This window comes from Tachypleus tridentatus, chromosome 4 (genome assembly GCF_004210375.1).
Source record: "Tachypleus tridentatus isolate NWPU-2018 chromosome 4, ASM421037v1, whole genome shotgun sequence".
NCBI lineage: Eukaryota > Metazoa > Arthropoda > Merostomata > Xiphosura > Limulidae > Tachypleus > Tachypleus tridentatus.
The window spans coordinates 110,482,858-110,502,371 of NC_134828.1; the positions used below are offsets into that span (position 1 = coordinate 110,482,858).

A 19,514-nucleotide genomic window follows, 5' to 3' on the forward strand; every position below is an offset into this window, starting at 1 on the left:
AAGTCTCTAACAATTACAATATCAACTACTGACGTGAATGTCCTACAAGTGATGTCACAGCTGTTAACACTGACATCTAACATTATCATATGAAAGTCCAACTTTCTTAACACTGAGTAAACTTCCAATTATTAATACTAATTAAAACTCCAACAGCTAGTAAATTGAATAATGTTAATAGTTGCTAAACATGAATCTAACCATTGCTAATACTCACTGTACAGCTACTGTCAATACATATTTTACCTATCGAATATTGCAGTTTATTTGATATGTGCCACTTAATGTGCATAGTATAAATATAGTATCATTTTTAATTTTCACTTTTAAACATGTGTCAGTTTATAATATATACGTGTGATTAGGTATATAGTACAACGTGTTCCTAACGTATATTATTTCTGTAAACATATTCAATAAATCAAATTTACTGATACGTAAGATTGTCTTTTATATCTAAAAGTAACCTGTCTGTTTATACCAGTTGCATATACTGAGAATTATGCAAGAAATAACATTCTAAATAATACATTTAATCATTCTTCAACACATTTATGATAATAGCTGAGATTATGTAATATTTATTTTAATTATTTTGATGGCGTTAATAGCTTAGAGATGTTGAAAGTTCGTGAAAAAGACAAATTGATGTGAGACAAAATTAACAGTTTATACCTAGTTACATATTTACATTTATGCTTAACATTTAAAGTTTAAAAATTAATGTAACCATTAGCAGCATAATGATTATGTCGAATTATATTCTTATTGAAAACGAAACCAAAATGGTCACTCTTTATAGAGTTAAAATTGAATATAAAGCTACACTAAGTTTTGTAATTGTCGATTGTTTTCAGTTAAGCACAAAGCTACACATGAAGATACCTGTGCTCTGTTCACCAAGAGTATCGAAACCTGATTTTTAGCGTTATATGACCGGAGACATAACTCTGTGACATTGTAAAGTTTGTACGTGTAACTAAAAATGAAACAACAGTCAGAAAGTTAGCTTTACTTCCAACGAAATGTCATTAACTTGTACAGAAATCCTCTGAAAGAAGGAAAGAAAGATACGTTCTTCATAAGGGAATGTTTTTAATAAAGTAATATTCTGTAGCAGTTCGGAATATACAACGATTTTCTCTTATCTCATTGAAACGCTTTGGAAACAGTTTAACTTGAAATAGTAGCACTTTTCATAAAGCCTCAGACGTTCCAAGGAAACAAAGAATACATGTAACCTTTAATGACTGATTTTATTAAACAAAGTTCTAATGAGATCACAAAACACCGAGTGGAGTCAAACGAAAGACTACATGCAACCTTTAGTGACTGTTTTTATTACATAACCTTTTCATGTGATCTAGAAACAGTCAGTAGAGTCAAACGAAACAAAGAATACATGCAACCTTTAGTGACTCATTTTATTAATTAGCCTTCTCAGTTTATGATGAATAAGTCAACAAAATATTAATAAATTGTACTGAAAATAACAAGCTAATCCTTTGTGATATTCTAAAGAAAATGAAATGACATAAAGATACGTATTACTCGTGAGTCTGGAGAAAGAAGTATATCTGTGACTTCACAAACATTGTTTTGTAAGATACCAATAATTAGGCTATACAAACATACATATCTATCTGTATTTGGGATCACTATATTTATCCATACTCACGATTACTGAACACGTTAATAAAAACACAATCTAAGCTTCTTGGAGTTTGCTGTGAACTTAGACCATAAAGTCTAATCTGTCGGGTTTTTTTCAGTTTCAAGACAAAACTGTCCAGTGGAAACAATATAGCTATGTCTCATATAGTAGTGAGATAGCACTCTGTAACAAAATGTTTAGTTTTTTTTGTTCCTGGACAGAAAGTGTCATTTCCCAATTGTTTTTGCCTAAATGGAAAAGACCTATTTTACTCTTCAAACTTTGCTTTTGTGACCTGGGAGCGTATAACGAAAACATGATGGGAGACTATATTTGGGGGCTGACACGTGAAAGTGATTTACATTACAGTCGCAAATCTCAAAAAACTACTCACTTCTAAACACTTTTGTATAACTTTAGTACAAATACATGTAAATATTGATTCATATGTTGTTTTATTCAGACCTTATGTAAATAAAAATGTGCAAATTTGCCCGTTTTTACATAGAAAATATGTTAATTCTAAATTTCATTATCGAGGTCACAAAACACAAAGTTTGAAGGGAATAATGGTCATTTTCTGTACTTTTACAACATAAGCAATTAAGAAATAACATATACTATCCAGGAACAAAATTTGTGTTACATAGTGTATTTGAAAAATATAATAAAAATATATGTATTTCTAATACTGTCATTAAGTGATCGTTAAGTGGGACTAATTAATTTTCTCAATGTCAACTTTGTCCTCAGTTTTATTTACTTGTGATCGGTAATCGTTCTACTAATCACTGAAATTATATTATTTGTTCAGATTACACTAGTCAAGTCACAACTCTGAATCAAGTTTAATAAAATACATTTTCTCAATAGTTATTTCACACAATATTGTCTTTAGGACTAATGTCGTGACCCTGTAACCTTTACCATTTTACTTCTCAGCAATATAAATGGCTCGACGATTTTCAGGATCTGTAAAATAACTGACTCACCTCTAATCTGTTTCCCTAAGGCTAGTCCTGTCCACACCAGTAAATGGATGAACCACCTGTATGAATGTTTTCTGAGCTTCATTGAGGTTGTAGCTCTGCTATTCAATCCGGGTTACAAACGTCAGAAATTGCCAGGTGTCTGTCGCTGTTCCTCAGCGATCCTCAATTTGATGCACACGCAACACTCTGTTCGCGAGACTGCTACGTCAAGCCAGTCGGCCAGGGCCACATGATGATACCCCAGGGGAGGAGACGGAGAGCACGAAGTGGTCGGGAAGCATGGAGACTGACAGAGTGATTGTCTTGCATGGTTGCATCAACACTTTATGTCTCCAAGAAGCTCGCCTGGAAACACTGAACTTCGTGACCACTAGATGGCAGCGTAAGAGCAGTGAAATAAAGTGCTGTGGCCTGAACGATTTTGAGGAAACATGTTGAGTGGTTGATTTTAGACGAACAGTACATTTATCACAAGTAAATTATTTCTTATAGATGAGACAAACCCATTAGTGAATATTGTACTTTTATTATAATTTCATATTAACTTATCACTGAGTAATACTTTAATGACCACAAGTTATTGTTCTGTGCATACAAAGGGTATCGAAATCTCTGTTTTTAGAGTTCAGAATTGCTGCTGACCAACTAGGGATTGACCATATGAGAAATACTGATTGTATACATTATAAAGATTTGCATATAATCTAACAGATGTCGCTCTCTCTACAATTATTTAATGACAGAAATATGTTTTTTTTTTTTGGATAGAAACTTGTATGTTACATGTACAGATAGACCTTGCATGCTTTATATACAGATACAAACTTGCATGTTATATATACAGATAGAAACGTGTATGTTATATATATATATACAGATAGATAATTGCATGTTATATATATAGTTTTCACGGGTATCCTTCTAAAGTTTAAGGTCTACACTTTTGAGTCGTTTTGCTTATTTATAAAGATACGTCTAAATTGTAATACACAGTATGTACTTAAGACTCATTCCAGAATTGAACATTCCAATGAAACCGGAAGGTTTTAAGGGTAAATTCAAGCCTCAGACTAGTAGACATTACGGCAGTATTAAAAATGTCTAAGAGACTAAATACACAAATCTGACATTTGTAACCATAAATGAAAACATGGACATTTCTATAAAAAAAAAAAGATACATTTCGTGTGACTAATAAAGCTGAGCTTGACCCAGCGGCTGCTGAAACCAGCTGCGAATAAAAAGGTCCGAGGTTTGAGCTTTGATATGCTATTTGATACACTCCACAGTTTCAGCTAAAAAACATGAGCGCGACTGTCAAACCTGCTCTTCATTGTGCTGATTGGTTACTCTACATCTGGTCGGCAGTTTTAAATCATCGATGTCTTGTTTGAGCTTTACTGGCCACAGAATTGTTGTTCAGTCTATATTCCACTTATGGTATTATTTAATTTGAATTATGTAACTAGTTGTTTAGAAATACACGTATGAATTAAACAATTATAAGATTTCAAATTTAAAGTGTTTTCAAAAATAAAATTAAAAAGTGTGTATTTTCTTGTAGAAAAGCCACATCGGGCTATCTGCTGAGCCCACCGAGGGGAATCGAACCCCTGATTTTAGCGTTGTAAATCCGGAGATATACCGTTGTACTAGCGGGAGGTCGATAAAAATAAAGTCCTTAAAATAGAATCATGACGTAACAGCGATCCAGTCTTTTACAAGATAAAATATTTGAATTTTATAAGATTACCAGTAAGATGTCGATTTTTCCGTGTTTGTGATTATTTTCCTTTAGATATTGAAATTCGCGCAAAGCTATAGGAAAACTTTATGCGCAAGCCGTCCCTAACTTTGATGTGATAGACTAGAAGAAACGTAATTGGTTAACCTGCTAGTTATTGAGCTACTCTTTTAGTAATGTTCTCTGCGATTGGCCATCATATTTTAACAATCTCAAAGCCAAAATCTGAGCGTGTTCTGTGGTTGGATTCGAATCTGATATTTGATAATTTCGAATTGAGTTCCCAAACCACCAGAACATCCCAAGCTCTCTTTCGTATGTGTAGGCCTTCTATTAACTTAAATTTAAAGTTTGGTAAAGAATGTATAACCTTAAGAAGTAACATTTCGGTAACAATAGATAAATAATAAAACCAACGTTTCAGTAGCAATAGACAAATAATAAAATTAACGTTTCACTAACAATAGGAAATTAATAAAACCAACGTTTCAGCAACAATAGACAAATAATAAAATTAACGTTTCACTAACAATATGAAATTAATAAAATTAACAGTTCGCTTACAGTATTGTAACCAACGGTTTTTGCATTTGATTAAGTCACCAAGGTTATCTGTCACTGACCCTAATGTTGAACTTGAAACCACAGGGAAGAATGACACTTAGTAGCACCCTATCACCTAACATCCACGACAAGGAATTGACTGTCACTTTAGCACAAACCCGTTGTTTAAAGTGTGGGAATATTTTATGTTTTTACAGTTAAACCAACTGAAGTAAGTTTCATAAAAATTGAGTAACGGTAAACTGACCAACTGTTTTTGTTTCTTTTTTAATTTCTCGCAAAGCTACATGAGGGTTATCTACGCTAGCTATCCCTAATTTAGTAGTGTAAGACTAGATGGAAGGCAGCTAGTCACCACCACCCACCACTAACTCTTAGGCTACTCTTTTACCAGTAAATAGTGAGATTGACTGTCACATTATAACGTTTCCACGGCTGAAAGAGCGAGCATGTTTGGTGTGACGGGGATTTGAACCCGCGATCCTCGGATTACGAGTTGAGTGCCTTAACCACCAGGCCATGCCTGGCCTTATATTATAAGTAAAATCTATATCACACATTAAACTGTTGTTATTACATCTGTGTTAAAATAGTTTTTATATTTAGAAGAAAAGCAACAGGTATAAATATTTTGTTTCATACGACATTTTATTATAACATGCACATGGAAAACCTGTGAACAGATAAAAGATTATAGTCTAACTACGACAAACGTCCGAAGAGATAAACGATTATAATTTTAAAATTCCTTGGCACTTATGTAATGTTTAACGTTAAAAAGATACTATTTTAGAAATGATTATTTTGTATACAATTTTATAAAACAACACAATTTCCAGTCTTGAAATTACAATAAAATACAAATAACTTACTCTACAAGATTGAAATCAACGTGTGTGTCTATATATATGCGTATGTATGTATATGTGTGTGTGTACGTTTGTGTATTAGACACAAATGTAACCAAGAAAAGTAACATCTCGGTGACTGTAGACTATCCATTTGAAGCAAAGTTTTAGATAACAATACTCTTGTCAATGGAAACAGCTTTATATGTCAAGAGCTTATTTAATAGAGTTTGGGTAATAATAGTGCTAACAAGGGAAAACGTCATTTTAACGAATAAAAACAAAGATTTAGCGAAACCAGGAAAACATTAACTTATCCAAGGAAAACAACATCTCAGTATAAAAAAAAACAAAAAACAGAGGAAAACATTACTGTAACTAATGATAAGAAAGTTTCAAGGAAAAAGAGGAAAACATTACTTTAACCAATGATAAGAAAGTTTCAAGGAAAAAGAGGAAAACATGATTTTAACCAATAATAAGAAATTTTCAAGGAAAAAGAGGAAAACATTACTTTAACCAATGACAGCAATGTTTCAGTAAAGCAAGGGAAAAACATTACTTTAACCAATAAGAGCAAAGCTTCGCGAAAAACGTTAATTTATCCAACGAAAATAACGTTTCAATGAAACAAAGAGAAATATTGGCTTAACCAATGAGAGAAACGTTTGGGTGAAACAAGGAAAAATCATTAATTTAACCAATGAAAACAACGTTTCAATGGAACAAGAGAAAAACGTAAACTTAACCAATGAAAGTATTTATAGTATTGTTTATTTCGAATATCGTCAGTGAAATAACATGTGATCAAATACCCACGCTGTGCGTGTTTTTTCTATTTATTTCAGTTTTAAAAATTAGATTCAGAATACGAAGTGAACTGTCGAACTAAGCATGACATTATAGTTTATTATTGTTAGTTATCATTAAATCCTTTCATTTTTCACTGTGTTTACTCTTAATAACAAAGGATGGTTGCTTTATCGTAACCTGCTAATATAACTGTGGTACTCTTAATGACAAAGGATGGTTGCTTTATCGTAACCTGCTAATATAACTGTGGTACTCTTAATGACAAAGGATGGTTGCTTTATCGTAACCTGCTAATATAACTGTGGTACTCTTAATGACAAAGGATGGTTGCTTTATCGTAACCTGCTAATATAACTGTGGTACTCTTAATGACAAAGGATGGTTGCTTTATCGTAACGTGCTAATATAACTGTGGTACTCTTAATGACAAAGGATGGTTGCTTTATCGTAACGTGCTAATATGACTGTGGTACTCTTAATGACAAAGGATGGTTGCTTTATCGTAACGTGCTAATATGACTGTGGTACTCTTAATGACAAAGGATGGTTGCTTTATCGTAACATGCTAATTAAACTGTGGTATTCTTAATGACAAAGGATGGTTGCTTTATCGTAACGTGCTAATATAACTGTGGTACTCTTAATGACAAAGGATGGTTGCTTTATTGTAACGTGCTAATATAACTGTGGTACTCTTAATGACAAAGGATGGTTGCTTTATTGTAAAGTGCTAATATAACTGTGGTACTCTTAATGACAAAGGATTGTTGCTTTATTGTAACGTGCTAATATAACTGTGGTACGTATTAATATAAATGTGATACATCTCAACAAAAGTGTAATAAATCTTTATGTGATTTTGGTATGTATTGCTAATGGCATATAGCTCGTAAAAAATGACGTGGCAACTACCCCACCCCTACCTCATAGTATATCCTGATCTCACATTTCATAATTCAAACAATTAAATCTTTCGAAATCACGTTTGAACAAAAATAAGGGGACAGATGAGTGCAGTGACACTTCGGTAAGCCAATCAAACTTCGGTCAATTCCTTTGTGAGCCAATCAAACTTAAGGTCGTTCATGTAATCAATTCGTGACGCATTCGTATAGTAATTGTTGGTAAAAATTAGTTAGATCAACAACTAATATATATAATGTAAAGCCAGTACGTTTTGGTAACACTGCGTTTAAACAATGGCTTTTATTTCATGTTGCTTAGAAACAAGATTATAACCTGCAGATATTCTTGTCTGTGTACTGAAAGTTTGTTTGCTTTTGAATTTCGCGCAAAGCTGCACGAGAGCTATCTGCGTTAGCCGTTCATAATTTTATAGTGTAAGACTAGAGGGAAAGCAGCTAGTCATTAGTACTCACCGCCAACTCTTGGGTTACTCTTTTTATGAACGAATAGAGAAATTGATCGTCACATTAAAACGCCCTCACAGCTGAAAGGACGAGCATGCTTAGTGCAACGGGGATTCAAACCCGCGCCTCTCTGATGGACTTGTACTGAAAACGTGAAATGAAATGTATTGAAAACGAAACTGGAAGAAATCTTGATTCATTAGTTCAGAGTGTCGGTTGATTAAGTGCGTAAATTTTTTAAACATTAAAAACGTTGATGATATAACAGAAAATAGTTTAATTCAGAAACGATTTAAGTATAAAACTCAATCGATATTTTTGCTTACATGATAAATTTTACGTACTTGGCTCTAGACTATGTAATCATTTACTTTGGATTTAGTATATCAACACTCACTACACTTATAAGGTTTTATACCCTTCCTAATGACTCCTATTACACTAAGTAACATAAATTTTGTTCCTGGAAAATATTTGTTATTTCTTAATTGCTTATGTTGTAAAAGTACAGAAAATGGCCATTATTTCCTTCAAACTTTGCTTTTCTGACTTGGATAATGAAATTTAGAAATTAACCTATTTTCTAAATAAAAACAGACAAATTTGCATATTTTCATTCACGTAAGGTCAGAATAAAACAACATATGAATCAAGATTTACATGTATTTATACCAAAGTTATACAAAAATGTTTAGAAGTGAGTAGTTTTTCGAGATTTGTGACTGTAATGTAAATCACTTTCACGTATCAGCCTCCAAATATAGTCACCCATCATGTTTTCGTAATACGCTCCCAGTTCACAGAAGCAATGTTTGAAGATAAAAATAGGTCTTTTTCCATTTACTTTAGGCATAAGAAATTGTGAAATAACACTTTCTGTCCAGGAACAAGAAAAAGTAAACATTTTGTTACATTGTGTTGTATACAGATAAATACATTTTGACCTTTGTATCTCCTCATATTCCAAGAAATCAAGAGAAATTAAGTGTGACATAACATGACACACGTTGACTTTTATATCGGTTTGATAAGTGCGATTTATATTATTGTAAGTGTGATACATATTAACATAAGTGTTATACATGTTAATATAACTGAGTATTTTTTCCATAACTGCGGTTTCTATTAACAAACATAATTTGGTTTAACATAAGAGTGATGTTTACTTCTAATAACTGTGGTTTATGATAGCGTAAATGTGGTATATGGTAAGAAAAGTGTGAATTATGGTAACATTAGTTTATCGTGTGGTAAAGTAAGAGTGGTGCACGGTTAATATTGATGGAAGTATGATGGTAACGTTACCTTGCTATATGGTAACATAAAAATAGTATTCATATTATTTTGAACAGGTAATTATTGTTATTTATCGTAATATTATTGTAACGCATGACACTATAATTATCGTTTAAATTTATATTTGTGTGTCGTACGGTTATAAAAGTAAATTTTATAGTAGCATGATTCTAGTATACTACAATATAAACATCAGTTACAGTATTATCACTGTACGTAATGTATTTAAGTATGATTTATGATATTATGAGTGTGACGTACTGTAGGATTTAAGTTTGTATAAATGTAACTTAGGAAAAACAAAACTCCATATCCAGCTATAACAAGGAAAAGTAGAAAGTCAATAAGATACATTTACATTAAAAATGTTAAAATTATCCAATGTTCTCTGAGTACAAAAAACGAACGAAACAGTAACAAATTAAGAGTTATTACTGCCAAGGGTGTCGTAACACTGCACATAAAAATGCGAAAACTCTTCAAAGACACCATTTTAGCAGAAAAACTGGAAATTATTTTGTTGTTGTTTTTTTTCTTCTCAAAAATGTGAACATTTAGTTTTAAACTAATTATTCATTAAGTTGGTAAATAATATATATATGTAAAAGTTACTTAGTCCAATCTATTTTATTTAATACTAAAAATGGCCTGGTATGGTCAGATGATTGAGGCCCTCGACTAGTAATCTGAGGGTCGCTGGTTCGAATCCCCGTCGCTCCAAACATACTCACCTTTCAGCTGTGGGGGCGTTATAATGTTACGGTCAATCCCACTATACGTTGGTAAAAGAGTAGCCCAAGAGTTGGCGGTGGGTGGTAATGACTAGCTGCCTTCCCTTTAGTCTTATACTGCTAAATTATGGGCGGCTAGCGCAGATAGCCCTCGAGTAGCTTTTCGAGAAATTCAAAACAAAACAAAACCAAACGTGCAAGCCCTTTAAGCCGTGGTGGCGTGAATTATGTGACGGTTAATCCTAGTATTCGTTGGTAAAAGAGTACCCCAAGAGTTGGCGCTGGGTGGTGGTAACTATCTGCCTTCCTTCTAGTCTTACACTGCTAAATTAGGGACGACTAGCACAGATAGCCCTAGTGTAGCTTTGTGCGAAATTCGAAATAAACCAAACCAAAGAAACTTAATACTGAAAATGGCTTCGTGATAGTTAATATAACAGTTGGTTGGTAATTTACTGTAGAAATTTGTTAACCAAAGAACGAGTGCACTAGAAAAAAAAACTTTACAGAAACAAAAAATACAGAGGTCATGAAAACATAAACCAAATACAGTTTCAGCAATCGGAAAGAAATACAAAGTTTTTACAAAAAAAGATCTAAATTTAAAAAAAAAATTAAAAATTATAAATCTAATAAAACTTTACCTCTAACTATATTTCTTATCGTATAAAGTATTTGACAAAGCAAGAACTACAAACACAGTAAGAGGACTATATGTTTTCTAACTAACTTATTCCTTGGGTGAAGGATAGTGTTTTGTTACAGAAGATATAAAAAATATGTCCTTAACTAGGAAATATAGGTTTCGTTACATAAATCATTTCAGAAATAAGAAATTATTGATTTAAAAATTATTGTAGAATAAAAGTAATATAACATTATAATGAAATAATCTTACCAACAAAGGGAGAATTATATTCCAGGTAGTTGTGCTTACAATGTCATTAACTCGCTATTATAAACAAATGTTACTTTATTGTTTAGATAGTTGTACAACAATGTCATTAACTTGTTACTACTAATAAAGGTAGCTTTATTTTCTAAATAATTGTGATAGCCATGTCATTAATTTACCAACGAAGATAATTTTATTTCTAGTAAAACAGTCATTTGTTGATTATAAATATAACCTTATATTCAACAACGTGATTTATCCATGTTGTCTGTGCAGGGTTCTGTATTTTAATTGTGGGTTGAAAATATTGGGACGATTTCGTGCAAAAGAGATTTGAAACACACAAATATACAAAAACGATCCATTATATGAATTATAAGACAGAACTCACTTATTATTGTTTTCATACGCCTTGTTAACAACATTATATCTTTAATACAACTTCTAATGTTACTTAACTGTATTGTGACGTTTTAATGAAGTGTAATTTTCTTGTTGTTTTAGAAAAAGTTACACGCCACTAATGAAGGACTCAAGTGAAGGGAACTAGCCATCACCAACATTGTCAACTCTTGGGCTAACCTTTTACCAACGAATTGTGAGATTCACCATCTCGACTGAAAGGTTTTGGCTTGTTTTGAATTTCGTGCGGAGGTACTTGAGGGCTCTCTCCACTAGCCATCTCTAACACACTAAAGCATTCTTAAGTAAATTATTTTGTCGTTATGAGAGTGGTCGATAATAATAAAAATAATCACATATAGGAACAAATCCTATAAAAGTGTTGTAACAAATGTTTTGAATTAAAATACATTGAAATTGCATTTTAAAATATTCAAATCGAATTAAATTCACCTAAGAAGCTGTCAGAAAGACAAATTATTAGTAATTGATAAGTCATGATTTAAATAGAAAATGACAAACATATCGAATCAAGTTTGTGTCCATATCCCAAGCAATGATTTGTAAAATGAAAATATAACGATCGTATTTTCTTTGGTATCCACTCAAGATTGAACCGGACCTTCCTCAGACTTTATTTATGATATCTGCTATTTTGTGGTCATATAATGTGAAGAACCGAAAGTAACCAATGACACTTTTTACTCACTTCACTTATCCAGTGTATAAGTTTTTCTCATAGTGATTTCAAAGCACGTTCATACCAACAGTGTGTTTGAAAATGTGTGGTTATCGCAGAAGGAAGAAAAGTTTATAAAAGCGTGTTTTGATAAAAGAAAATTAATTAATTAATTCTAAGTTGGTATTTGATTGTATAGTTTTTTTTCCTGCCAAAAGTCTGAGAGACGTTTGTAATGTATAAACATATAATCAAAAGATTAAAGACATGCCTTAGTTACAATAGTAGCAGCCACCTGTAAATCTTCGTCATATTTTATGTGGGACGAACGTAGTTCAATAGATTTGAAGATCTCTGATTGGCGTCTCGTGTTTTTTTGTTTTTTTTTGGAAATAAAGAAATAAAATACTTGAACGCTATTTGTAAGAGCGATGGTCGAATCGCAGTCTTCTGGTGGATAGTTTCAGCTAGCCTGCTTCCCTTTAGTTTATCACTTCAAATTTAGTTAGCACTGATAGTTCATCTTTAGTTTAGGAGTAAATTCATTGAGCAATCAAATAACATTCGTTTCCAGCATCCAGTGAGCTCAGACGTTGAAAAACCCTAAGTAAGACGTCTACGAGACATACTCTCCAAAACTACTAGTTATCTTGGAAGGACCGAGATACTAGTAACTCATGTCACCTTAAGAGTGGAAGGACCGAGATACTAGTAACTCATGTCACCTTAAGAGTGGAAGGACCGAGATACTAGTAACTCATGTCACCTTAAGAGTGGAAGGACCGAGATACTAGAAACTCATGTCACCTTAAGAGTTTTTGACGCCGTTTTACATTATGTAGAGGTCATATACATAATAATATTAAAGAACAGCAGGAAGTTTAGTGGATTGATGATAGCTACTTAATTTGGTTTACAAACGATGGTCTAATGTATGTTCACAGCACATCAGTTTAACCTTGACAATAACTTACAAAATACTGTTAAGGAAATGCTAATGAACTGGTTGCATTCTGTTTGGGGCCTATGTGTTAAATATCTGGATGCGAAAATGTCTAACTTAACCTGCTTCGCTGTTTACTGTGGGGTTTATAGCTTAGCAGTTTGAAATGTTTGCCCATCTCGAAACGACCTTACACAAAACACGCAAGACAGTCTGTGTATGGTTTTGATTTAAAATAAACACGTTTTTCGAATTTCTAGAATAATTTCTTTTTATGCATTTCTAGCGAGAGCTTTTTAAAAGCTGGCTTTAAAAATTTATGTATTTACTTTGATATGTTGTTAACATTTAGAAAGGCTCCCGTTCAGTAGTTGAATCCAACTAACACATATTTGACAGTTATTGTTAAATATATATTTTAAATTGTCATTAGTTCCTTGTAGTACAAAGGTAAACAGTAGGCGATCCAGAAACGTGGGAAATCGAACCATGGATGTCAGAACTATTATTCAGTAATCAGTAAGACATGTATTAAAAAATATTGATAAGAGTAATTAACAGGAGGACATGTATTACAAGATATTGACTACTAGAATAATTAACAGGAATAAATGTATTACAAGATATTGACTAGAATAATTAACAGAAATAAATGTATTACAAGATATTGTCTAGAATAATTAACAGGAATAAATGTATTACAAGATATTGATTAGAATAATTAACAGGAATAAAAGTATAACAATATATTGACTAGAATAATTAACAGGAATAAATGTATAACAATATATTGACTAGAATAATTAACAGGAATAAATGTATAACAATATATTGACTAGAATAATTAACAGGAATAAATGTATTACAAGATATTGATTAGAATAATTAACAGGAATAAAAGTATAACAATATATTGACTAGAATAATTAACAGGAATAAATGTATAACAATATATTGACTAGAATAATTAAGAGGAATAAATGTATAACAATGTATTGACTAGAGTAATAAACAGGAAAACATTATTACAAAATATTGACTAGAATAATAACAGGAATAAATGTATTACAAGATATTGACTAGAATAATTAACAGGAATAAATGTATAACAAGATATTGACTAGAATAATCAACAGGAATAAATGTATTACAATAAATTGACTAGAATAATTAACAGGAATAAATGTATTACAATGGATTAACTAGAATAATTAACAGGAAGAAGTGTATCGTACAGTATTTATTCGAGTAATTACCAGTACATATATTACAAGATATTGACTAATGTCATGAAGAAAAAAAATCTCTGACAAAGTCTGATTGTTAGTTTAGGTGTCATAAGTTAGATTCTTAGAGTTAGCTGAACGGGATAATTTAACAGGTAAGTCCAAAACCTTCGTGTCATCACTACAATTTTTAAAAATGGTAGATAATTTAACCAGTTCTCTACCGCGATATATATTAAGATTGTATACCCGAATAAGAAAGATTGTTTGTTTTGAATTTCGCACAAAGCTAGTCGAGGGCTATCTGATCCAGCCGTCCCTAATTTGGCAGTGTAAGACTAGAGGGAAGGCAGCTAGTCATCACCACCAACCGCCAACTCTTGGGCTACTCTTTTACCAGCGAATAGTGGGATTAACCATCACATTATAACGCCCCCACGGCTGAAAGGGCGAACATGTTTGGTTTGACAGGGATTCGAACCCGCGACCCTCAGATTACGAGTCGCACGCCTTAACACGCTTGGCCATGCCTGGCCTAAATAATAACGAGCAACAGTCTCTAAACAATGCCACAAGATCTCTATGTAAAGCCAAGAAATATATATAAGTTTGTGTCGTTTTTATTGTATATTAATGGATTTTTTTATTATTTCTAGAGCATCATTATTGTTAAATAAAATAGTATTGTAATAATATTATATTATTTTTATTGTTAATAAATATTTTCTCTACTTATCTATTATTTGATGATTTTTTTTTCTTTTTAATAATTACTATTAATTCTAAAAATGATAGAAACGTTTAACCGTTTCGGCTTATTAAGCAAAGTTTATTCCAGAATTCATTCACAAAAACAGGAAAACTAATGGATTAACTTCGTCAATTATTTGAACCTCACAAAATTCACATTTCATAAGTTTGCAATGAATGTTTCTCATCCAAACCTGTAGAAATCATGTAGGACATTGTGCGCATGCGTTTCAGAAGCGTGATACGTATGTTGTTGTTTTTTTATATCTTTGTTTTTTTCATAAGTTTTCAATAAATCTTCACAAGATAAGATTAGAGAAATATATATTTTTGCGCTTTTTTTACAACTGTTGTTTTGAATTAAGCACAAAGCTACACAATGGGCTATCTGTGCTCTGCTCACCACGGGTACGAAACTCGGATTTTAGCATTGTATCTCCGCAGACATACCGCTAAGCCACTGGGGACGCTTTTTTTTTTTACAAGCGATATACCTTAATGGTCTACTCTAAAGAGAAAACGAGAAAAAGTGGTAAAATCAGAGGTTTGATTCCCCTAATTGGACATAGCAGATAGCTCGAAAGCTGCAAAAAACTACTTAAAGTTTCCCACCCCCTGGACTAGAGTTTGACAGAATTTTTCACCAAGACCTCAAAATATTCAGCGCATTCTTTTTTAAGAATAAAGGACGTGAATTATAAATTTTTGGATCAAGAAGAAACAACTTATTTCCCTTAGTTTATATAGTTTCTAGTTGTAGTTTGAAAGTTTGGCATATGAGAAGTTTAAAAAGGAAACTTTAGACACAAATGTGAACTTATAGTTCAAATAATTTTTATAGAAAACCTTATCTGCTTTCTTAATCATATAAACTCACGAACTGTAACAATGTTTAGCCTCTATCTATATTATTTAATTAATTGTTGAAAATGTGCATTGCTACGAGTTTTTATCTTCTTTCACTTAACAACAAAAAGTAAGACAATTAATTGACAAATCCTTCGCATAATGTGGCTTTCTTTAACCCAGTATTAGGAATGGATACCATTTAAAAAATGTCATTCGTGTCTGATGGCACAGTGTTTGGAACCCGAAACCCAACGTTCGGCCTGTAGACCACGAGCAGGTCTCGTGAGCTTTGAGGATGTTTATTGAATATTATTATTCCAAAACAATAAAATAGAAAATAACTTCTAAACTCCAGAAGCAACTCACGTATCATTGCGTGTTCAGAAGTTAGTTTGCAGTTAGTAATTCTACCAAGTACTTCTTACTTCATAGCTGATTTTAATATTTTACTCGTTATAATATAAATATATGAAGCCCACTCCAAATGTATTTATTTTAAACGACTACCACAAGATACTAGCTATATATATATGTTTAAATTAGGTAAACAGATCAGTAATTGTCCAATTATTTTTATTTTACATTCTGAATAGTCCATTCAAATATGAATGGATTACCATTAAGTAAACAAACTTAGTAAGTTAAAATTCGAGGTTCGATTATCGAATTTGGACAGCGTATATAACTATGGTATGGCTTTGTAATAAATAATAATAAGTGCAACGCTTTGCTCATTTCCTTATCGTATCTAAAGAACAAATCTGTGTAAATAATCAGTGCTGTGTAAAACACATTATGTAAACAACACAGTAAAATTCATTTCCAGTCCTAATTCTTAACACCCCCCCCAAAATAAGAAAAGATATAAAAAAATATATTCAATGGTATTAAGACAAAATTTACGATTCTATCTCATTTTTCAAACTCTTAACTTTATTACGCCTTGAAAGGAGGTTACACAGAAAACATATTTAGAGTGAAGGACATAAAATATACATTTGCTGTTTTTATCCTAAAGTAGAAGTGAAATCTGACGTATGTGACAATCATACAAATGTCTGCTTAATTTTGAAGTTGCATTATTTTATTTTTCATCAGAAAAGTGTGTTTTATATATTATAGTTAAATTGTTTTGCGGACGATTACAAAATTCTTGTTTAATTTTTCCTGAGTTTATAAACAGTTAACATATTTTACTTGATATTCAAATTCTAATAATCTCATTATTTATGCATGCAGAAAAGTATCCGACCCTACAGAAACACATTTCTTGGAGACGACAGGTTCTGAGTTTCAGAACGACCATTTTTCCGTATACATATACTGTTTCTTTAGAAAAGCAGAGAGTGTTTCTTGTTATTTTTTGATAATCTCTCTTCCAAGCTAAATGATGTATGAGATCAGATGACGTTTTAAAGGAAAAAGACACTCGGTGTATTCCTGATTCATATAACTTGCTTTCAAGCCAAAAAATGGACTTTTATAATGGATCTTCACACTTAGTAATCCAAAGACTCCTTTGGCTGACTTTACTAAAGATAACTTTTAGTTTGTTCTTTCTTATCGTGAAGTGTGGTCAACTTTTATCATTTAACGTTTATTTTGCTGTAGGAAAAAAAAATATTCATAAGAGTTGTATTTGAAGTATAGTACTGAAATTATAAAATATAAATTACGACAATCGATTACTCTAAACGTCTATGTTTATGTTCTAAATTAGTCGATTTATTGAAGATTGAAATTTAGCATTATGCAAATCTCAGTTGATTGTTGCAAACTAGAAAAGCTACAATCTCACTCATACGTTCATTATTAAGACAAATATTGTTGTAGTAGATCTGTGTTATAGTCAGTAGCTACAGAATATACAGCGCTACACATAAATCAGTGTATTAACACAACATATACTACGATGCTACAAGTTAGTTACTGTTGGAAATGAAAATTAAAAAAAAAAGTACAACATTATTACATCCTGGTTTATTGTTGGGAGAAATATTCGTGTTACAAACTATTTAGTTTTAGAAAATACAAATATCGGAATATAAAACATTAATAAATGGTTAGAAACTACAGAAAAAAAATAAAGATTGCTCTAAGTCAAAATAAAAATTACACTGTAACACCAAAGTCTGTTGGTAGTAGCAAGAGATATTTCAGTATTTTATCTTAGTTAGCGTTCAAGATAAAATATTACACATTTATCTCACAGTAAATTGCTGGAAATATTAGTGTTAAACGTCAAACAGTTGCATAGAGCTCTAAATTCTACGATTATTATTATTACTATTACAATGTACAGATATTACAAGAAATGTTTCAGCAAATTCTTAAATAGTACAGCTATTACATTATCAGACCTCAATTATTTGTAGGTCACGCATGGCCAGGTGGTTAATGCACACGACTCGTAATATGAGGGTCACGGGTTCGAATCCCCGTCACTCCAAGTATGCTCGCCTTTTCAGCCGTTGTAGCGTTATAATGTGACTGTCAATCCCACTATTCGTTGGTAAAAGAGTAGCCCAAGAATTGGGGATGGGTGGTCATGACTAGCTGCCTTCCCACTAGTCTTACACTCCTAAATTAGGGACGGCCAGCGCAGATAGCCCTCGAGTAGCTTTGCGCGAAATTTAAAACAAACCAAACCAATTATGTGTTATAAAATGCATACATAACAATGTTGCGTACTCCTTACTTATTATAAGCTATATGTGTAAGTGTTATAGTTTACACATTTTACACTTTACTACCGAAAGATCCCGGATTCACTTGGTTTATTAGGCTGATATACTGAATATGTCTATGTTACGTATAATTATAGATGCCACCACACGTCATGTTACCTAATTTATATATCAGTCAGTGCGGATCACGTGACGTTACGCTTGATTTGAAACTGAAATCGTTTCTGAATCAATATTTCAGATAAGAAAAAAAAAACACGAGACTTCTTTAACCAATGGAGACTCTAAATCAAGAAAAAAAAATGTTTTCCAGTTTTATTGGCTATACATCTCATTTTATACTTTTTGTACATAGTCTAACAACAATATTAGGTTATATGTTTTTATGCTGAGCTACAAGACATAAAAGCCATTTGTTATTACCAAAATGCACTGAATTTCTATATACTAGATGTTGTTTTACAAGAAAACCACTGATTTTATATATAGTTATTCACTAGCTTGCTTCATTAAAAAGATGCACGCGTACGTATGCACGTGCGTGTCTGCCTGTCTCTGATTAATATCTATAATTTATAGCATAGAGAATCACTTCTTTTTTTATGAAGTTTATCTCTAGCTATTCTAGTCAATAAAGACGAACATGCATGCACGTTGATAAGTAATAATACCCAGATGCACACTCTAAGGGTCCATTTAGCATGAATATAAAATTCAGGCTTCTGGATCTTTCCTCTTATAACTATGGTGGTTAAATTTATATAAACACGCATATGTGCACGCACTTTCTGTATTTGGTTTCTCACTGTAATATAATGAACCACTTCTTTTCTATGTCGTTTTTCACGTAAAACGATACACATGCACGTATCTGCACGCACGTGGATAAGTAATAAGAGCCAAATGAAAATCTCCACGGTACATTTAGTATGGGTACAAATTTTAGATTTCTAGGTATTTTCCTCTTAGAGCTGTGTTGGTCACACAGACAAGGACGTGCATACATTAAGACAAAAAGTGAAATAGACAGACTGTATCTGCTGGATTCATTCCATTAAGACAAGAAGTGAA

The 19,514-nt window shown here is 32.1% G+C and overlaps 1 protein-coding gene across 3 annotated transcripts in view; it reads right to left on the reverse strand.

Moving 5' to 3' along the window:
- LOC143249877 (lachesin-like) overlaps window positions 1-19,514 on the reverse strand; it is a 275,716-nt gene that overhangs the window by 178,437 nt on the left and 77,765 nt on the right. For 2 of the 3 annotated variants that reach the window (XM_076500466.1, XM_076500464.1), the window contains exon 1: window positions 2,647-2,946. The exons of the other annotated variant lie outside the window; for it this stretch is intronic. In XM_076500466.1, coding sequence (XP_076356581.1) covers window positions 2,647-2,728 — 82 coding nt within the window. In that variant the 5' untranslated portion in view covers window positions 2,729-2,946. Of the gene's footprint in view, window positions 1-2,646; window positions 2,947-19,514 lie in introns of those variants that run through there. 3 annotated transcript variants of the gene reach the window in all.